Genomic DNA, 22,680 nt, shown 5'->3' with positions numbered 1-22,680 from the left:
TCAGTGAGGGGTGAGAATGGGGGAGCAATGCTCAGTGAGGGGTGAGAATGGGGGAGCAATGCTCAGTGAGGGGTGAGAATGGGGGAGCAATGCTCAGTGAGGGGGGTGTGTGAATGGGGGAGCAATGCTCAGTGAGGGGTGTGTGTGAATGGGGGAGCAATGCTCAGTGAGGGGGGGGTGTGAATGGGGGAGCAATGCTCAGTGAGGGGGGGGTGTGAATGGGGGAGCAATGCTCAGTGAGGGGGGGGTGTGAATGGGGGAGCAATGCTCAGTGAGGGGGGGGTGTGAATGGGGGAGCAATGCTCAGTGAGGGGGGGGTGTGAATGGGGGAGCAATGCTCAGTGAGGGGGGGTGTGAATGGGGGAGCAATGCTCAGAGAGTGAGGGGTGTGAATGGGGGAGCAATGCTCAGAGAGTGAGGGGTGTGAATGGGGGAGCAATGCTCAGAGAGTGAGGGGTGTGAATGGGGGAGCAATGCTCAGTGAGGGGTGTGAATGGGGGAGCAATGCTCAGTGAGGGGTGTGAATGGGGGAGCAATGCTCAGTGAGGGGTGTGAATGGGGGAGCAATGCTCAGAGAGTGAGGGGTGTGAATGGGGGAGCAATGCTCAGAGAGTGAGGGGTGTGAATGGGGGAGCAATGCTCAGTGAGGGGTGTGAATGGGGGAGCAATGCTCAGTGAGGGGTGTGAATGGGGGAGCAATGCTCAGTGAGGGGAGTGAATGGGGGAGCAATGCTCAGTGAGGGGAGTGAATGGGGGAGCAATGCTCAGTGAGGTGGGGTGTGTGAATGGGGGAGCAATGCTCAGTGAGGGGGGGGGTGTGAATGGGGGAGCAATGCTCAGTGAGGGGGGGGTGTGAATGGGGGAGCAATGCTCAGTGAGGGGGGGGTGAATGGGGGAGCAATGCTCAGTGAGGGGGGGGGTGAATTGGGGAGCAATGCTCAGTGAGGGGTGTGAATGGGGGAGCAATGCTCAGTGAGGGGGGGTGTGTGAATAGGGGAGCAATGCTCAGTGAGGGGGGGTGTGTGAATAGGGGAGCAATGCTCAGTGAGGGGGGGGGTGTGAATAGGGGAGCAATGCTCAGTGAGGGGGGGGTGTGAATAGGGGAGCAATGCTCAGTGAGGGGGGGGGGTGTGAATGGGGGAGCAATGCTCAGTGAGGGGGGGGGTGAATGGGGGAGCAATGCTCAGTGAGGGGGGGGGTGAATGGGGGAGCAATGCTCAGTGAGGGGGGGGGTGAATGGGGGAGCAATGCTCAGTGAGGGAGGGTGTGAATGGGGGAGCAATGCTCAGTGAGGGGTGTGAATGGGGGAGCAATGCTCAGTGAGGGGGGGGGTGTGAATGGGGGAGCAATGCTCAGTGAGGGGGGGGGTGTGAATGGGGGAGCAATGCTCAGTGAGGGGGGGGGTGTGAATGGGGGAGCAATGCTCAGTGAGGGGGGGGGTGTGAATGGGGAAGCAATGCTCAGTGAGGGGGGGTGTTTCCTCAGACTGGGCAGCATCCTGGTGAGTACAATCCGTACCCTCTCTCAGTCTGTGCTGGAAGGAACAAAATCCTAAATGCACAATGAACTGGTGCAATGCTCATTGAGTGAGGGGAGTGAATGGGGGAGCAATGCTCAGTGAGGGGTGTGAATGGGGGAGCAATGCTCAGTGAGGGGTGTGAATGGGGAAGCAATGCTCAGTGAGGGGGGGTGTGAATGGGGAAGCAATGCTCAGTGAGGGGTGAGAATGGGGGAGCAATGCTCAGTGAGGGGTGTGAATGGGGAAGCAATGCTCAGTGAGGGGGGGTGTGAATGGGGAAGCAATGCTCAGTGAGGGGGGGTGTGAATGGGGAAGCAATGCTCAGTGAGGGGGGGTGTGAATGGGGAAGCAATGCTCAGTGAGGGGGGGTGTGAATGGGGAAGCAATGCTCAGTGAGGGGGGGTGTGAATGGGGAAGCAATGCTCAGTGAGGGGGGGTGAGAATGGGGGAGCAATGCTCAGTGAGGGGTGAGAATGGGGGAGCAATGCTCAGTGAGGGGTGAGAATGGGGGAGCAATGCTCAGTGAGGGGTGAGAATGGGGGAGCAATGCTCAGTGAGGGGTGAGAATGGGGGAGCAATGCTCAGTGAGGGGTGAGAATGGGGGAGCAATGCTCAGTGAGGGGTGAGAATGGGGGAGCAATGCTCAGTGAGGGGTGAGAATGGGGGAGCAATGCTCAGTGAGGGGGGTGTGTGAATGGGGGAGCAATGCTCAGTGAGGGGTGTGTGTGAATGGGGGAGCAATGCTCAGTGAGGGGGGGGTGTGAATGGGGGAGCAATGCTCAGTGAGGGGGGGGTGTGAATGGGGGAGCAATGCTCAGTGAGGGGGGGGTGTGAATGGGGGAGCAATGCTCAGTGAGGGGGGGGTGTGAATGGGGGAGCAATGCTCAGTGAGGGGGGGGTGTGAATGGGGGAGCAATGCTCAGTGAGGGGGGGTGTGAATGGGGGAGCAATGCTCAGAGAGTGAGGGGTGTGAATGGGGGAGCAATGCTCAGAGAGTGAGGGGTGTGAATGGGGGAGCAATGCTCAGAGAGTGAGGGGTGTGAATGGGGGAGCAATGCTCAGTGAGGGGTGTGAATGGGGGAGCAATGCTCAGTGAGGGGTGTGAATGGGGGAGCAATGCTCAGTGAGGGGTGTGAATGGGGGAGCAATGCTCAGAGAGTGAGGGGTGTGAATGGGGGAGCAATGCTCAGAGAGTGAGGGGTGTGAATGGGGGAGCAATGCTCAGTGAGGGGTGTGAATGGGGGAGCAATGCTCAGTGAGGGGTGTGAATGGGGGAGCAATGCTCAGTGAGGGGAGTGAATGGGGGAGCAATGCTCAGTGAGGGGAGTGAATGGGGGAGCAATGCTCAGTGAGGTGGGGTGTGTGAATGGGGGAGCAATGCTCAGTGAGGGGGGGGGTGTGAATGGGGGAGCAATGCTCAGTGAGGGGGGGGTGTGAATGGGGGAGCAATGCTCAGTGAGGGGGGGGTGAATGGGGGAGCAATGCTCAGTGAGGGGGGGGGTGAATTGGGGAGCAATGCTCAGTGAGGGGTGTGAATGGGGGAGCAATGCTCAGTGAGGGGGGGTGTGTGAATAGGGGAGCAATGCTCAGTGAGGGGGGGTGTGTGAATAGGGGAGCAATGCTCAGTGAGGGGGGGGGTGTGAATAGGGGAGCAATGCTCAGTGAGGGGGGGGTGTGAATAGGGGAGCAATGCTCAGTGAGGGGGGGGGGTGTGAATGGGGGAGCAATGCTCAGTGAGGGGGGGGGTGTGAATGGGGGAGCAATGCTCAGTGAGGGGGGGTGTGTGAATGGGGGAGCAATGCTCAGTGAGGGGGGGGGTGTGAATGGGGGAGCAATGCTCAGTGAGGGGGGGTGTGAATGGGGGAGCAATGCTCAGTGAGGGGGGGGGTGTGAATGGGGGAGCAATGCTCAGTGAGGGGGGGGGTGTGAATGGGGGAGCAATGCTCAGTGAGGGGTGAGAATGGGGGAGCAATGCTCAGAGTGAGGGGTGAGAATGGGGGAGCAATGCTCAGAGTGAGGGGTGTGAATGGGGGAGCAATGCTCAGTGAGGGGTGTGAATGGGGGAGCAATGCTCAGTGAGGGGGGGTGTGAATGGGGGAGCAATGCTCAGTGAGGGGGGGGTGTGAATGGGGGAGCAATGCTCAGTGAGGGGGGGTGTGAATGGGGGAGCAATGCTCAGAGTGAGGGGTGAGAATGGGGGAGCAATGCTCAGAGAGTGAGGGGTGTGAATGGGGGAGCAATGCTCAGAGAGTGAGGGGTGTGAATGGGGGAGCAATGCTCAGAGTGAGGGGTGTGAATGGGGGAGCAATGCTCAGAGTGAGGGGTGTGAATGGGGGAGCAATGCTCAGTGAGGGGGGGGTGTGAATGGGGGAGCAATGCTCAGTGAGGGGGGGGTGTGAATGGGGGAGCAATGCTCAGTGAGGGGTGTGAATGGGGGAGCAATGCTCAGTGAGGGGTGTGAATGGGGGAGCAATGCTCAGTGAGGGGAGTGAATGGGGGAGCAATGCTCAGTGAGGGGAGTGAATGGGGGAGCAATGCTCAGAGAGTGAGGGGTGTGAATGGGGGAGCAATGCTCAGTGAGGGGTGTGAATGGGGGAGCAATGCTCAGTGAGGGGGGGGTGTGAATGGGGGAGCAATGCTCAGTGAGGGGGGGTGTGTGAATGGGGGAGCAATGCTCAGTGAGGGGGGGGGTGTGAATAGGGGAGCAATGCTCAGTGAGGGGGGGGGTGTGAATGGGGGAGCAATGCTCAGTGAGGGGGGGGTGTGAATGGGGGAGCAATGCTCAGAGTGAGGGGTGTGAATGGGGGAGCAATGCTCAGTGAGGGGTGAGAATGGGGGAGCAATGCTCAGTGAGGGGTGAGAATGGGGGAGCAATGCTCAGTGAGGGGTGTGAATGGGGGAGCAATGCTCAGTGAGGGGGGGTGTGAATGGGGGAGCAATGCTCAGTGAGGGGGGGGGTGTGAATGGGGGAGCAATGCTCAGTGAGGGGGGGGTGTGAATGGGGGAGCAATGCTCAGTGAGGGGGGGGTGTGAATGGGGGAGCAATGCTCAGTGAGGGGGGGGTGTGAATGGGGGAGCAATGCTCAGTGAGGGGTGAGAATGGGGGAGCAATGCTCAGTGAGGGGTGTGAATGGGGGAGCAATGCTCAGTGAGGTGGGGGTGTGAATGGGGGAGCAATGCTCAGTGAGGGGGGGGTGTGAATGGGGGAGCAATGCTCAGTGAGGGGGGGGTGTGAATGGGGGAGCAATGCTCAGTGAGGGGGGGGGTGTGAATAGGGGAGCAATGCTCAGTGAGGGGGGGTGTGAATGGGGGAGCAATGCTCAGAGAGTGAGGGGTGTGAATAGGGGAGCAATGCTCAGTGAGGGGGGGGGGTGTGAATGGGGGAGCAATGCTCAGTGAGGGGGGGGTGTGAATGGGGGAGCAATGCTCAGTGAGGGGGGGTGTGAATGGGGGAGCAATGCTCAGTGAGGGGGGGGGGTGTGAATGGGGGAGCAATGCTCAGTGAGGGGGGGGGGGTGTGAATGGGGGAGCAATGCTCAGTGAGGGGGGGGTGTGAATGGGGGAGCAATGCTCAGTGAGGGGGGGGGTGTGAATGGGGGAGCAATGCTCAGTGAGGGAGGGTGTGAATGGGGGAGCAATGCTCAGTGAGGGGGGGTGTGAATGGGGGAGCAATGCTCAGTGAGGGGAGGGGTGTGAATGGGGGAGCAATGCTCAGTCAGTCTGTGTGTACATTCAACATTCTGAGCAGTAGTTTTAATGAGACAATAACTGGTTGTTCCATGATTTTCTTCATTGGGTTACACACCAAAATGTTGCTCTGTACCAGAAAGACAAGAAACTAACATTTTATTCTGACACAAAGTGTTAAAAAGTGCCTTTAAAAAAAAAGGCTGCTGAATTGTCGACCCCTAATCCACATTCTGCCTCAACCCCCTCTTCTATTAACAGCAGCTTGTGCCTGGGGACAGGTTCAGCCCTTCAGTCACTCAAGTGACTGCACGAGTCTGGTTAGTGTGCAGGGCCTCCCTGCCCAGCCCGAGCCTCAGCTCACCTGCAACCACACATACTCACATTCCCAACCCCTCTCACTGGATGGCACTCGGTACCCGGGCTGATTTCACCCTCCCTGGTCTCGAGAGGCTGAGGTTATCGAACTCCCCCACCCCACTGAGCAAAGTGGACTGAAGCTGAGCCCTTCCTGGTCAGCACAGATTCGAGCCACACTGGGCAATGCACTTCCAGACCGAGCTATCAGACAGCTGAGTATTCCCGAACTAACCCGCAAACTCAGTAACCACACCGCCCGCCCGCCCCGGAACAGAATCAGCAAGGAGCTAAGCTGGTTACTCACAGAGTAGCTTGTTGTTCCTGCTGTTGAGTGGTTCAGGAACACGAGGGTCATTGCTTTTGTCGTTATCCTCGATGGGTCGGAAATGAGCGAGAGTCCGCATAAAGCCTCGGAAATTGACCTGGTCTTCACTGAGCACATTTAGAGAGAAAAATCCAAGGTTCAGTGACAGGAAGCCCAGCCCAGCAATAATTGTACAGGATCATCAGTCACTGGTCACAGTGCAGGCTCAGCAATACCCCAGCTCACTGAGAAACCACTGGTATAAGACAGCAACACCACCCCGGCAGAGAATCGCGTGATGAGTGTTGGAGCAGAGCACACGGCCCCGCGTGGGAACCCCCGCCCACGTGTGGGAGGTAGTGAAAGGGCAGGTGTTGCATCGTCTGATTGCATGGGAAGTTGCTGGGGGAAGGGGAGCGGGTGGCGGGGTGGTGGGAGAGTGGATTGGAGTGCCACAGAGGGAACAGTCCCTTCGGAAATCCGAGATTGGGGGGGGGGGTGGTGGTTGAAAGAGAGACAATGTGTTTGATGGTGGGATCAGATAGGTGGCTGAATTGGCAGATGATCTGTTGAATGTTCAGGATGGTGGGTTGAAAGGCGAGGGGACCGTCTCACATCCCAGGGGTTAGGGCAGAAGCACAGGGAATGGGAATTTAAATGCTGTTCACATAGAATTACAAAGAACTTCCAGCACAGAAACAGGCCATTCGGCCCGACCGGTCTATACAGGTGTTTATGCTCCACACGAGCCTCCTCCCACCCTACTTCATCTAACCCCATCAACATACTCCCATCTCCCTCATGTACTTATCTAGCGTCCCTTTAAATGTATCTCTGCTATTCGCCTCAACTACTCCTTGTGATAGCGAGTTCCAAATTCTAACTACTCTCTGGGGAAAGAAGTTTCTCCTGAATTCCCTAATGGATTCATTAGTGACTATCTTATATTTATGGTCTCCAGTTCTGGTCTCCCCGACAAGTGGAAACATTTTCTCTACATCTACCCTATCAAACCCTTTCACAATATCAAAGGCCTCTTTTTCAATCCCTCTCCTATGCAAAGTGTCTGTGATCTTTTCTACATTAAAGGCTCGATATAAACCAACTTGTTGTTAAACCATGGATACTTAAGCATGCATTATGTAAAATGTGACCTCCCAGTTAGTCCCCGGTACAATTTCTTCAGATCTCTCTGTGCTCCCAGCAGCAACAAGGCTAAATTAATGAGATATCTCGCCCTGTTACAGTTGTCTGAGGTGCATTCTGTATTGTCTTAATATTCTTTAAAAGTGCCCTGATGCAGTCGTTGCTAATTGTCACTAGATGTCACTAGTAAATGCTGATCGGCAGGACCTGGAGGGTGAAATAATGCAATATGATGAATATTCTCCAGTTATAAAAATATAAATCTGTAATCTCTTCCAGTTTTAATGAAAGTTCCACATCTAAAACGTGAACATGTCTGTTATGTTCACAGACACTGCCCAACCTGCTGTTGTGTTTCCAGCATTTTCTGTTTTGTGCTTCAGGTTTTCAGTTTGTTGCTTTTATGATCTTTTTTAGGTTTCAGTGTGGGTTACAAACTGCCCGGACTTTGTTTAGTTACCATGTTATAATTGGCAAATCCTTGTGTTTTTAAAAAAAAATTTGTTGATTTACTGAATATGGTTCGAAATGTTCTTGTGCAATCTATCTCTGTACTCTCCTCCAGCCCTACAACCCTCCGAGATCTCTGCGCTCCTCCAATTCTGGCCGCTTGCACATCCCCGATTTTAATCACTCCACCATTGACGGCCGTGCCTTCAGCTGCCTGGGCCCTAAGCTCTGGAATTCCCTCCCTGAACCTCTCCGCCTCTCTCTCCTCCTTTAAGATGCTCCTTAAAACCTACCTTTTTGGTCACCTGTCCTAATATCTCCCCTTATGTGGCTCAGTGTCAAATTGCGTTTGATAATCGCTCCTGTGAAGCGCCTTGGGACATTTTATTGCATTTACATCGTGCCTTTAAGGTAAGTCGTTGTTGTTGTACTACCCCCAAGTCGAGAAACTTCACAAGAGTTTCTGCTGGAAGTGTTAAACTAAAGATTAACTTTTGAAAGATAACTCCTGCTCACTCTGCAGCGTCTCTCCAGTGTTCTTCACATCAGTGCAGGTGAACACAGTAAGATCCCAAAAACAGCAACTAATGAATTTCTGACTGTTAAAATTGGTAACATAAATGAATAAATTAAAAATTCCAAGCCATTTCCTACCTATGCCCCTTTGCACTGATTCCTGCGACTGAATACTGTTAACTGCTCGCTCTGGCTAGTGGATCCTTTCTAAACTTTGACATGTTATCCTGTTCACAGACTACATTTCCATCCAAAGTACATCTACTCTCAGCAGTCAAACATGACATGGGGTAATGAGGCGGTTAAAGGTGATTCCTTGCTCTGTAATTAATGGCTGCGCACAGAGGAATTTAATGGTTTTGCTACGGTGTAAAAACAGATTCCATGTTTAATTCAGAGCCTCATCATTAATTTATGCAAATATTGCCTGGTGTGTTGGGGAGTGCGGGGAGGTTAAAAGGAGAGTGACAGTGAAGAGCACTCAGTGTTACCACACCCTGGGGAGGTGCTGGGTGACCCGTTCAAAGCCCCTCACTCCAAGCAGAGAGTGAGCACAGATTCTGAAGTAACCAAGCCACGAGTCTGTTAAAGGGACCAATCGTTCCAAAACAAAAACCCACTCCCCCCCAAACCAGAGCTGTTTTTTCTGGGTTTCTCCTGATCTTTTGAGCTGCACCCGTACCCCACAAGCCCAGGTGAAGCCAGCTTGTAGCAGCGGAGCATGAACTGAATGACTGTAATCGGTAGGGGCTGGAGACCAGCTGGTATATGGCCAGTGAGAGCAGACACACATCAGGATGATCAGAAACAGAGCTGAGTTTTGGAGAAGTGGTAGGGGACATATTCTCGCACAGATCTTACAGTATGCCCGATAGCTCCGACAGTAAAAGCAGCGAGTCATGTCAGAGAACACGAACCACATTCCTGATCTGGGTACAGACGCTGCAATGGGCCTGAGGGTCCCTGGGTTAGAGAGGGGTGGGATTCCTGATCCTGATCTGGGTACAGGTGCTGCAATGGGCCTGAGGGTCCCTGGGTTAGAGGGGTGGGATTCCTGATCCTGATCTGGGTACAGGTGCTGCAATGGGCCTGAGGGTCCCTGGGTTAGAGAGGGGTGGGGAATTCCTGATCCTGATCTGGGTACAGGTGCTGCAATGGGCCTGAGGGTCCCTGGGTTAGAGAGGGGTGGGGAATTCCTGATCCTGATCTGAGTACAGACGCTGCAATGGGCCTGAGGGTCCCTGGGTTAGAGAGGGGTGGGGAATTCCTGATCCTGATCTGGGTACAGGTGCTGCAATGGGCCTGAGGGTCCCTGGGTTAGAGAGGGGTGGGATTCCTGATCATTATCCAGTGACTCCTGATGGAAGGTGCACGTTGACTGCTGCTGAGAACAGCGCTGGGCTTGGTTGTGATGCCTCTCAGAAATAAATAGCCTGCTGACAATCACACGAGGAGCTGGAGCCTGTACCCCAGCAAGGGTCACTCCCCCACCAGAGAGATGGCAAAACGTTCAGTAGCCATTTCAACAAAAGCAATACTCTCTCGCTCCCCCCCCCCCCCCCACGATTCAGGGGTACAGGTCCACAGGCACCCACACTCGGTGCAATGCCTGCCCGCCCCGTCAGGACAGACACAGTCTGGAGACAATGCCAACCTTTAAAGGAAAAAGCACATTCCAACAACTAAAAGAATCTCTGTCAGGCCACTTTCATCGTCTTCTCTTCTCTCCCAACCTCCAAACGGTGGCAATGGGATTGACAAGAACAACAGGTGAGGTATTCTGAGGAGAATGCGAGGGAGTAAATGACATGCGGACAGCTGGACGAGGTGGAGTGAAACATTAAACCTGATCCGCTCAGGAGGCTCAGAACCCAGAGTGTCGGCAGCACGGAAAGTAAATATTTTATTCAGGGAAAGCGCACCAATGTTAACCAGGAAAACACTGCACCCCCTTCATTAGAGGGAAGGGGGGGGGGAAAAGAGATCAATAAATGGAAATAACAGTGTGCAGGATGAGAGGGTCCAGTGCAGAAGGACACAAGAGGCCAAGTGGAGTAGAAAATGTTAATGCAGAGCAAAGTTTCTGATTAAACTGCAGACCTGTGGGTTAATAGTTCAGTAACATAACCATTGCACTGCTGGTATAGTAGTGTGTGGTTATATTACTGGATTTGTAATCTAGAGCCTTGAACTAGTAATCCAGAGAGTGTAAGTTCAAATCCCAATATGGCAGTTTGAGAATTTGAATTCAGTTGAAAAAAAAAATCTGGAAATAAAGTCTGGAAATAAATCTGGAAATCAGTAAAAGTGACTGTGAAGCTCTCGGATTGTCGTTAAAAACCCAACTGGTTCAGTAATATCCTTCTGGGAAGGAAACCTGCCGTCCTCACCCAGTCTGGGCCAATACGTTACTCCAGTCCCACACCAATGTGGTTGACTCTTAACTGCCCTCTGAAGTGGCCTAGTAAGACACTCAGTGTGTCAAACCACGACAATGAATTTCAGATTAAGAAGGTAGCCCACCATCTTCTCAGAGCAACTAGGGATGGCCAATAAATGCTGGCATTGCCAGCAACACTCACATCCCGAGAATGAATTAAAGACATTTTTTTTTAAGGGGGACAGACTGGTATAAGGTAAATTCAGGACTAGTGCCAGGAAGGAATTCTTTACAGAATGGGATCAATCCCTTCATTGGGATTGGGATTGGGATTGGGGAGTGGAGTTAGAAACTCTGGAGTGATGCGGGGCTGTCTGTGTCCAGGGAAGGATGAGCTAGATGGGTTTGAACAGCCTCCGTTACCTATCCCGCCTCTTATTAGAAAGGAAAGAGGCTTTCTCCTCACAGGAGACAATGTTCCAATTCCTCCAACCCACTGCAGGCCAGTCACCCAACAGTTCAGGAAGGGTGCAATAACTGGGCTGGGGTTGGGTTGAAACCAGAGGGATTGTCAGAAACAAAGCCTGACTTTGTTTGAGGATAGAAGTGTGGGGTAACACCGAACATGAAAGAAACCCCAGCATTAAATCACTGAAGGACACACTAGCTCACTGCTTACCTTTCTGGGAAGAAAGCGTTGATAATCCTGTCTCCCAGAGGGTTAATGGCCAGCTCCGGGATTCGCTGGAAGTCTTCACGGCTATGAGGACAGAAACAGGCAGAAGGTTTAACTGTGCAACAGAATGGCTCCTCCAATGATGGCCGAGTGGCGAAATGGCCATCCTGATGTGGGAACTGAGCCACAGACAAGAACATCCAAGAAAGGTGAGAAAAGATGGCAGGCCCATCACTGCTCACTCTGTCCATTCGACAGTGCATCCCCCACTCCCCAACCACAAGAAATGCTAACTCCAGGGGAGGGAAGGAAACCTGTGGCCAATATCAGGGAAAACTGGAAAATTCTTCCCCAACTCCCGAAGGCAATCAAACAAACTCTTGGAGACCTGTGATGCATCACTGGACATACGTAACCAACCCTGTATGTCCTAACATCTTGAGATAGGACATTACAGAACCAGACAGACCATGTCCATCTATTGCGCTAGACCAAAAGCTCGCAGACTTGACACCCTATGTCATCTTATGCTCTTTGATAGCCTTGCTTGCCAAAAACTGACCATCACTCTGTTGAAACTAGTACCACCCGCACCAACTGTCGCCTGGGGTGGGCCAGTCCATTTACTCCACACCCTGGGCAGTGTTTATACCTGAACTCTGGATTCACACTTTCTCACCCAGGTCCCTGATTCACAGCCCAGTCTGTGCTGGCACTATACCACTTGCAGTCTAAGGACGGGATAAGCCAGCCATGGGACTCTCACTGTCACTCAGTGACCCCAGGCCCATGGGCAGCAGGGGGGGGGTAAAGAGAAAGAGTGTGCGTCTCGGATGAGAACAGGATCAGTCTATCGTCAGCCAAGCTGCCAACACTCACACGAGGAACAGCCCCTTGGACAAGCACCAGAGGACAAATGTGCATCGACACCCCGCAGTCAGACCTTTCAGATCAGGACAGGAGAAAGCAAGAGTCAGGAAAGGTGAGTTGTTTAAAAACATTCCACACAAAGTTAATATCTTACAATAAATCAACTATTTTAAATGTTAATCCAAGCGATTGAAGCCATGAGCAGAGAACATTCTTTCCAATCTCAGACAACTGAAGAAGCTGCAGGTTACGCATCAAGAGGGGGCCCAGAGTACACTGGGAGCATCCTGCTCCTTCCTCACACCAAATCCCAACAGAAACTGCCCCGAGATCTCTCGGCCATAGTTTAACAACTCCCACCGGTCCAGAACAGTGCTACCAGCTCAGGACTGGGATCTCAGTCAGGAATTAATACGACAACAAAAATCACTGGTGCACACAACAGCGGAAAACACAACCCCTTTAATCACACAAAGGCACTCGGCCACTTAGAGTGCTGTTGACGCTCATTTTATTAAATCACTGGGAGAAAAGAATGTTCGTTATCTTTGGAAACTTCTTGAAAGGCAAAAGAAAACCCAAATGGCTTTGTGTTGCTCAAAGGGTCGGCAGGCTCCTGATTAGCACAGTGTGTTTACACGGTCGTGAAATTGTCCTTTCACCCCTGGGTTCCAGTCCTGACTTAGTGCAAGTTTCCTGTCACCCTCAAGGATCGTTCTTCGGGTTGGGGCACCGACAGTTACAGAAATAGGCAGGAGAAAGGGTGGGTTTCAACAAAGAAAATGACCAAACCCACATCTCAAAGATTAAAAGTTTGGTATGGATTCCTATTTTTGGGGTGAATTCTGTGCACGCAGTATGGTGGTTGGTTTGGGAGTGGGGGTGGGTGGGAAGAGAGCCAACAGCAGCAACAGGCACTTCGTGTCAAGAATTGCCAGGCGCAGTTTAAAGCTCACAAGAGGCATCTACCCCCTCCCCGCCCCCCCCCCCCCCCCCCGCTTAGGAGCGAAGCCCCTACTGGAATGGAATGCTACTCCAGCCAGGGCTGCACTGGAACCCAGGGGTGAAAGGACAACTTCACGAGTGCGTTAACACACGGTGCTAACCAGAAGCCTGTAGATCCTTCGAGCAACGCACCCCATTGGGTTCCAAAGAGCTGGCACGGGCACAATGGGCTGAATGGCATCCTTCTGCGCTGTCTGATTCTATGATTAATTTCTCCCGGTGATTGAAGGAAATTTGCTAAATGAGCATCAATACGGCCAATGGTGAAAGGGAGCTGATCTCTCCTGACCGTACAGTGTCATCAGAAGCTGCAAGTTTAAAAAGGACACTCACAAAACAACTTGCATTTATAAGGCGCCTTTAACATAGAAAAATGTCCCAAGGCGCTTAGTAGAAGCATAATCAAACAAAAATCAATAATGAGACAATGAAGATATTGAGGGGCGATGATGAGCTTGGTCAAAGAAGTGGGTTTTAAGCAGGGAGGTGAAGAGGTGAAAGGAATTCCAGAGCGTGGGGCCTAGGCTAGAGCGTTTAAGCCATGGCTCAGTTGGTGGCACTCTCACAACTCAGTCAGAAGGTCCTAGGTTCAAATCCTACTCTAGAAACTTGAGCACGTAATCTAGGCTGCCACTCCCAGTGCAGTAATGAAGGAGTGCCGTGCTATCGGAGCTGCTGACTCTCAGATGAGATGTCTGCTCTCTCAGGTAGAAGTGAAAGGTCCCATTGGGCTATTGGAAGAAGAGCAGGGGAGTTCTCCCTAGTGTCCTGGCCAATATTTATCCCTCAATCAACATCACTATAACAGATTATCTGGTCATTATCTCATTGATGTTTGATGCTTAGCTGTGCGCAAATTGGCTGCTGTGTTTCCTACATTACAACAATGACTACACTTCAAAAGTACTTCATTGGCTGTGAAGCACTTTGGGGCGACCTGAGACCATGAAAGGCGCTATATAAATGCAAGTTCTTTCTTTTCTTAGACGGCTAAAGGCACAGCCACCAATGGTGGGGCAAAGGGAGGAGGGATGCACAAAGCTAACGAGGCTGGTTATTGGTTTTCACTAGAATCTTGACAGTGACATGAACTTTTCAAACACGACCCATTATAAAGTGAACCGAGTGCTCTCTTCATCTTGAAGGAAGCTGCCTGACCCTGGCCTCACTGTGGAGGTGACTTGGTTGGAACTAGTTTAAGCTGGGTGAAACCTGTAAGTACAATCAATGCTTTTAACTTGTAATCAGAGCTGCTGTCCTACAGGAAGTAATTTAACTTTGAAAACCATGCTCAGAATGTGCCTGAGGCAAATCATGAATCAACAGGCTGTTAAATGTTACTGAGCAGAGTCATCATACTTACATGTGAGTTACCACCTTCCTCCTTCTTACAGCTTTCAAGACACACGGTGGTATCATAGGGCATTAGCAAGTTACTAAAATAAAACTTCTCTGCCCCATGTCAGCCTGCCTTTCACAGATCCCCTTTGTAGAAAGGAAATTTCACCATGATATGAAACGGGTGGAGAACGGGACGTGACTTATCGGAGTTAAGACTTAACGACACACCCCTTCCAGGTACTGACAGCTCAAACCACTGTGGTTCCAAACTTGATCTGTTACGTTTTCACCCCGGGGGAGAATAAAAGTGCAATAATCGGCCTCAGCTCACAGAGCTAGAGGGGGAAACCAGCCTGGGCTCGAACTCCATTTAGTGGCCTCATTTCACATGGGCTCTAACTGTATCTAGTGACCCCATTGCACATGTAATGAGTGTCAGGACTGGACTTCATTGTGATGCCTACTGTGGTTGAATAGCCTGACAATACGGTCGAGTCTCTCACATGAAGAATGATCGCTTGTGTGAGTTACCACAGCATAGCCTGTATCTAATTGGTTAGAATTAAGGAATAGAGGAGCTATTACGCTACTGGGTGTATACTACAGGGCATTAGATAGTGGGCAGGAGAAAGCTGAGCAAATTTACGGGCAAATTACAGGAAGATGCAAGAACTATCGAGTAGTGATAATGGGGGACTTCAATTATCCCAATATAGACATGGAAAATAACAGTGTAAAGGGCAGAGAAGGGGATGAATTCCTGAAATGTGTACAGGTGAACTTTCTTGATCAGTGGGTTCCCAGCCCAACGAGGAAGGAAGCAGTGCTGGATCTAGTTCTGGGGCAGCTGGAGCAAGTTTCAGTGGGGAGCATTTAGGGAACAGTGATCATAATATAATCAGGTTTAGAATAGTTATGGAAAAGGACAAGGAACAATCTAGCGTAAAAATACTTAACTGGAGGGGGACTAATTTCAGTGAGTTAAAAAGGGATCTTGCCCAGGTGGATTGGAATCAACAATTGATAGGCAAAACAGTAATTGAACAATGGGAGGCCTTCAAGGAGGAGATGGTTCAGGTACAGAGTAGACACATCCCTATGAGGAGGAAAGGAAGGGCATCCAAAGCTAGAGCTCCCTGGATGACTAAAGATATAGAGATTAAAATGAAACAGAAAAGAGGCTTATGACGAATGTAATGTTCATAATACAGTAGAGAACCAGGCTGGATACAGAAAGTACAGAGGAAATCTAAAAAAGGGAATAAGAGGGGCAAAGAGAGAATATGAGAATAGATTAGCAGCTAACATAAAAGGGAACCCACAAGTCTTTTAGAAACATATATACAGTGAAAGGGTAGAAACATATATACAGTGAAAGGGTAGAAACATATATACAGTGAAAGGGTAGAAACATATATACAGTGAAAGGGTAGAAACATATATACAGTGAAAGGGTAGAAACATAGGAACAGGAGTAGGCCATTCAGCTCCTCGTACCTGCTCCGCCATTTGATAAGATCATGGTTGATCTGTGATCTAACTCCATATACCTGCCTTTGGCCCATATCCCTTAATACCTTTGGTTGCCAAAAAGCTATCTATCTCAGGTTTAAATTTAGCAATTGAGCTGGTATCAATTGCCGTTTGCAGAGGAGAGTTCCAAACTTCTACCACCCTTCGTGTGTAGAAATGTTTTCTAATCTCGCTCCTGAAAGGTCTGGCTCTAATTTTTAGACTGTGCCCCCTACTCCTAAAATCCCCAACCAGCGGAAATAGTTTCTCTCTATCCACCCTATCTGTTCCCCTTAATATCTTATAAACTTCGATCAGATCACCCCTTAACCTTCGAAACTCCATGGAATACAACTCCAATTTGTGTAATCTCTCCTTGTAACTTAACCCTTGCACTCCCTCCAAGGCCAATATGTCCTTCCGAAGGTGCGGTGCCCAGAACTGCTCACAGCACTCCAGGTGCGGTCTAACCAGGGTTTTGTATAGCTGCAGCATAACTTCTGCTCCTTGTACTCTAGTCCTCTAGATATAAAGGCCAACATTCCATTAGCCTTATTGATTATTTTCTGCACCTGTTCATGACACTTCAATGATCTATGTACCTGAACCCCTAAGTCCCTTTGGACATCCACTGTTTTTAACTTTTTACCATTTAGAAAGTACCCTGTTCTATCCTTTTTTGATCCAAAGTGGATGACCTCACATTTGCCTACACTGAATTCCATTTGTCACAGTTCTGCCCATTCACCTAATCTATCAATATCGCTTTGGTTGTCAAAAGGAATGGTGGGACCAATTAGTAGCAAAAAAAGGAGATCTTCTTGTGGAGGCAGAGGTACTAAATGAGTACTTTGCATCAGTCTTCACTACAGAAGAGGATGCTGCCGTAGTAGCAGTAAAGGAGGAGGTAGTAGCGATATTGGACAGGATAAAAATAGATAAAGAGGAGGTACTTCAAAGATTGGCAGTACTCAAAGTAGAAATGTCACCCGGTCCAGATGGAATGAATCCTAGGTTACTGAGGGAAGTAAGGGTGGAAATTGCAGAGGCTCCGGCCACAATCTTCGAATCCTCCTTAGATATGGGGAGTGGTGCCAGAGGACTGGAGGATTGCAAATTTTACACCCCTGTTCAAAAAAGGGGAGAGCGATAAACCCGGTAATTGTAGGCCAGTCAGCCTAACGTCAGCAGTGGGGAAACTGAGTCAATAATACAGGACAAAATTAATTGGAAATTGGAAAAGTATGGGCTAATAAATGAAAGTCAGCAGGAATTTGTTAAAGGAAAATCGTGTTTGACTAAATTGATTGAGTTCTTTGATGAAGTAACAGAGAGGGTTGATGAGGGTAGTGCGGTTGATATTGTGCATATGCACTTTCAAAAGGCTTTTGATAAAGTATCACATAATAGACTTGTTAGCAAAATTAAAGCCCATGGGATTAAAGGGACAATGGCAGCGTGAATACCAAATTGGCTAAGGGACAGAAAGCAGGGTGCAGTGGTGAACGGTTGTTTTTCAGACTGGATAGAAGTATAGTGGTGTTCCCCAGGGGTCAGTATTAGGGCCACTGCTCTTTTTGATATATATTAATGACCTGGACTTGAGTATAGAGGCTATAATTTCAAAGTTTGCAGATGACACGAAACTCGGAAATGTAGTAAACAATGTGGAGGATAGTAACAGACTTCAGGAGGACAGAGACAGACTGGTGAAATGGGCAGGCACATGGCAGATTAGATTTAACGCAGAGAAGTGTGAAGTGATACATTTTGGTAGGAAGAATGAGGAGAGGCAATATAAACTAAATGGTACAATTTTAAAGGAAGTGTTGGAACAGAAAATGTGCAGCATAGATTTGTGGAACCATAGGGCACAGAAGGCAGCCATTCAGCTCATAGCGTCAAACCTAATCCCACTGCCCCACTCTCTCCCCATAGCCCTGTATCAATCCCAATCTCATCCCACTGCCCCGCTCTCTCCCCATTGCCCTGTATCAATCCCAATCTAATCCCACTGCCCCACCGTCTTCCCATGGCCCTGTAACAATCCAAATCTAATCCCACTGCCCCCCTCTCTCCCCATAGCCCTGTATCAATCCAAATCTAATCCCACTGCCCCGCTCTCCCCATAGCCCTGTATCAATCCCAAACTAATCCCACTGCCCCACTCTCTCCCCACAGCCCTGGATCAATCCCAAACTAATCCCACTGCCCCGCTCTCTCCCCACAGACCTGTATCAATCCCAAACTAATCCCACTGCCCTGCTCTCTCCCCATTGCCCTGTATCAATCCCAATCTAATCCCACTGCCCCCCTCTCTCCCCATAGCCCTGTATCAATCCAAATCTAATCCCACTGCCCCGCTCTCCCCATAGCCCTGTATCAATCCCAAACTAATCCCACTGCCCCACTCTCTCCCCACAGCCCTGTATCAATCCCAAACTAATCCCACTGCCCCGCTCTCTCCCCACAGACCTGTATCAATCCCAAACTAATCCCACTGCCCTGCTCTCTCCCCATTGCCCTGTATCAATCCCAAACTAATCCCACTGCCCCACTCTCTCCCCATTGCCCTGTATCAATCCCAATCTAATCCCACTGCCCCACCGTCTTCCCATGGCCCTGTATCAATCCAAATCTAATCGCACTGCCCCGCTCTCTCCCCATAGCCCTGTATCAATCCAAATCTAATCCCACTGCCCCGCTCTCTCCCCATTGCCCTGTATCAATCCCAATCTAATCCCACTGCCCCACCGTCTTCCCATAGCCCTGTATCAATCCAAATCTAATCCCACTGCCCCACTCTCTCCCCATTGCCCTGTATCAATCCCAATCTAATCCCACTGCCCGCCTCTCTCCCCATAGCCCTGTATCAATCCAAATCTAATCCCACTGCCCCGCTCTCCCCATAGCCCTGTATCAATCCCAAACTAATCCCACTGCCCTGCTCTCTCCCCATAGCCCTGTATCAATCCCAAACTAATCCCACTGCCCCACTCTCTCCCCACAGCCCTGTATCAATCCCAAACTAATCCCACTGCCCCACTCTCTCCCCACAGCCCTGTATCAATCCCAAACTAATCCCACTGCCCCGCTCTCTCCCCACAGACCTGTATCAATCCCAAACTAATCCCACTGCCCTGCTCTCTCCCCATAGCCCTGTATCAATCCCAAACTAATCCCACTGCCCCGCTCTCTCCCCATAGCCCTGTATCAATCCCAATCTAATCCCACTGCCCCGCTCTCTCCCCACAGCCCTGTATCAATCCCAATCTAATCCCACTGGCACGCTCTCTCCCCACAGCCCTGTATCAATCCCAATCTAATCCCACTGCTCCACTCTCTCCCCATAGCCCTGTATCAATCCCAATCTAATCCCACCGCCCCACCATCTTCCCATAGCCCTGTATCAATCCCAATCTAATCCCACTGCCCCACCGTCTTCCCATAGCCCTGTATCAATCCCAATCTAATCCCACTGCCCCACCGTCTTCCCATAGCCCTGTATCAATCCCAATCAAATCCCACTGCCCCACTCTCTCCCCACAGCCCTGTATCAATCCCAAACTAATCCCACTGCCCCGCTCTTTCCCCATAGCCCTGTGTCAATCCCAATCTAATCCCACTGCCCAGTTCTCTCCCCACAGCCCTGTATCTTTTTCTGCATCAAATATTTATCTTGTTTTCCCTTAAAAGATGTAACTACACCCCGTAGCAAAGCATTTTGTAACAATTCTGTGTAAACAAATTTCTCAACCCTCGCTTTGCTGTGAAAATTTTAAACTAAAGACCCAAATATCATCGACTCAACCCCAGGAAATTGTCTTTCCAAACTCTTCATAAATTTTAATACCTCAATTAAATCTCTTCTCAGCCTTCGCTGCTCCAGTGGGAGTCGTCCCTGGATCTCGAGCCTCTCCTCATAACTAGAGTTTCTCACCTCCCGCATTTTCCTGACTCACTAGAATGTTACTAGAAATGAGAAGTTACAGTTATGAAGAGAGATTTGAGAAATTGGAACTTTGTCACTGGAGCTGGGAAGGTTAATGGGTGACCTGTTGTATTTCTTTGGATATCACAAGGGAAGAAATCGTCCACCTCGGGTTCACACAAGACTTGCCGTTCTCGAAACATCTTAATTGTTTTTTGTGCTTTCAATAATATGTAACTCTTCAAAAGCAGTGTTTCCTGAAATTAAGTGAGCAGTATTGGATAGTTTCATCTGAAATTAAAACCTTGCCTTCCGATGAGAGTCGATGTAATTCAGGATGACATATACCCAAACTCATTAGTCAGATGTCCGGTTTAATCAATAAATGGGGACAAGTCAATTTAAGCACTGCAAGTCATTAAATTATCCATTTAATGGTGGATTGGGATTTCTTATCAGGCTACAGTAATATGTGAAGTTATAGCAGGAGAAAAGTTAATAGTCATGAAATCCTCTTAAATGCCATTCCGTCCTTTCCAATCACTGCCACCTCTCTGGCCTCCTTTTCCCCCTCTCAAGATTATTGAAAATGTTATTGCCCAGGCTCCATACCCATCTCTCTCCTAAGCCTCAAGTATCTCCTTGTAACTATAGTTTTCTCAGGCTTTACCCTGACTCACTAGATTGTTACCAGAAATTAGGGGTTACAGTCATGGAGAGACTTGAGAAATTAGAACTTTTTTTTTACTGGAACCGGGAAGGTTAATGTGACCTGAGTCTTCAAGATTACCAAGATTAATGATACGGTAACTAGTGAGATGATTTTCACTGGTCACTGAGACCTAATGAGGGGCACAAATTTAAGATCATCACAAAATGAATTAAAAGGGGAGGTGAGAAAAACGTATCTTCATAAAGGACAGTTTGAATGTGGAATTCTGTCACAAGCAACTAATGAAGAAGAGTCCATAAATTATTTTAAAGGGGAATTAGATAGTTTCTTGAAAAACAGGAATATTAAAGGGCGGAAGAGTGGGATTAGACTCGGTGGCTGTGTGGAGACAAGTACCAATGCATCGATGGGCCAATGACCCTCTCTATGCCGGAACATTTTATTCTCGTCCTTGCTCTCAATCCAACCCTAACTGACACAATGATGAAACCGCTGGCTGTAAGGTCCCAAAGCAGAGCTTGTCCAGTCTTAACCCAGATCCGAGAGTGCTGAACTGTCCATAATTGGCACAAGTTAGCAAATTCACAAACAACTCACAGCACAGCAGGTGGTGCTGTTCTGAGCTGGAGAGCGGGACCGAGTATACTACACCCAAACTACTTGACCTGTGAGTTCTCAATGATGTCTCTGGCTGCCTGAAACTGGACAAAGACATGCCACTGACTGTAATATGCTATCTGTTCTGTTCAGGCGATGACCTTCTTAAAAAGCATTTCCACTCGATTGCAGCGTTGCTGCTCCCTTGTCATGCAACGTGCACCATGCAACACCCGGGTAATCTCGGCTCTGCCCCTGATACTCTGAAGCTGGCTGTCAAGGATGGTGCTCTCTGCCCACCCCCCAGCACTGCCTGCCTGGAGCACGGCCACCGAGGTCACAAAGTGAGCAGGTATGGTCACACTGATCCGTCCTGTGTTGCTGCTCCGCCTGCACCAGGTCACATCTTTGGAATCAATTTATACAAATGAAGGGTTTTGGACTTTTCAATGTAAACTTTCAACACATGTTTCCTAAAAGAATGGACCGGAAACCCTGGATCACTCGGTGAAAGAACACAGAATGGTCAACTTGACCAAAACCACAACGCTGGGAAATTAGGCCCTTGACACGTCCTGAAAAGTATCCTGGGGTTATGTTCACCACATCCCGGCAGGGTGCAGTGTTGCTGAGACAGTGGGTAGGATGGGTCAGCAAGTCTGGCCTTGGTAAGCGACAAGGCCTGAGAAGAAACAATGCTGACAGTTGCAGAAATAGGAAACAAGGCCTGAGGAACTGATAAATTCTGTAGTGTGAGAATTGAGAACCCAAATATGGTACGATGCTCAACAGCAGATTTGAAGGAAAACATATAAAACAGCCCAGATGAAAAGGGTTTTCAGGAGAACCAGATGTGACGTCAGAACAAGATGGCACAGAAGAGGAACCACCTGACTCTCCCCAAGACAGGACTTGATCAATCCTTTGGCCTCGAGTGGCACTTCACGAGAGAAAGGTTCTATGAGAAGCTACTACTTTCTGTCTGGGAAAAACTGTGTCCACATGTCAAATTAAATTCTTTAAAGTTAGAAAATAACCACAGTATCTGACTTGATCCTTGGCCTTTCATATTCCGAACAAGAGAGGGGAGAAACCCTACACAAACAAAAGTTGCTCCCCTTCTCCAACGCTGGACAGCTTTCGATCACCCCTCCCAGTATTCCAATCCACTTCACTCCTTCCAGTGAATGAATAATAAACTCTGACAGAAGACAGTGCAGGAATCCTGCTCACCACTCCACTGTGACTGCAATGGCCCCAGCAATACTCGGGGGCCAGTGTCCACTGGTAACGCAAAGCGTAGCGTAAGAATCAGGTGTTCCCAAGGGACTGCATTTCCTTACCTCAGGGTGCCATTCTCCCCCTTATCGAGGCTGGTGAATCTGCTGTACAGCCGTGTAATCTGGCTGTGAGAGACTGTTGAAGGAAAAACAAAGAGAAATCAGATGGAGCTGGGGATGAGCGGGTTAGAATGCTGTCCTTCCACCTCGATGACAGGGCACCTGCTGACTGCCCCGCATGAAATCAGCCTCAATCCAGCTCCCACTGGACAGAAAGCAACACACAGCACTCCATCAACAGTGTCAGTCAACCAGAGCGACACCAGCACGGCAGTGGGGTCTCTCTCTGTCTCTCTCTCTCTCTGTCTCTCTCTCTCTCTCTCTGTCTCTCTCTCTCTCTGTCTCTCTCTCTCTCTGTCTCTCTCTCTCTCTA

General features: G+C 49.8%; 1 protein-coding gene across 1 annotated transcript in view; it reads right to left on the bottom strand.

Annotated features, from left to right (window-relative positions):
- The window catches only part of chp1 (calcineurin-like EF-hand protein 1), a 44,666-nt gene that overhangs the window by 21,533 nt on the left and 453 nt on the right, over positions 1-22,680 (bottom strand). The window contains exons 2-4 of the mRNA XM_067991163.1: positions 22,311-22,383; positions 11,042-11,122; positions 5,871-5,998 (exon numbers count right to left, since the gene is read on the bottom strand). Coding sequence (XP_067847264.1) covers positions 5,871-5,998; positions 11,042-11,122; positions 22,311-22,383 — 282 coding nt within the window. The remainder of the gene's footprint in view (positions 1-5,870; positions 5,999-11,041; positions 11,123-22,310; positions 22,384-22,680) is intronic.

This window comes from Heptranchias perlo, chromosome 10, assembly GCF_035084215.1.
Source record: "Heptranchias perlo isolate sHepPer1 chromosome 10, sHepPer1.hap1, whole genome shotgun sequence".
Taxonomy (NCBI): Eukaryota; Metazoa; Chordata; class Chondrichthyes; order Hexanchiformes; family Hexanchidae; genus Heptranchias; species Heptranchias perlo.
Note: the sequence above shows the minus strand (reverse complement) of the source record. Positions and strands in the feature narration are given on the sequence as shown.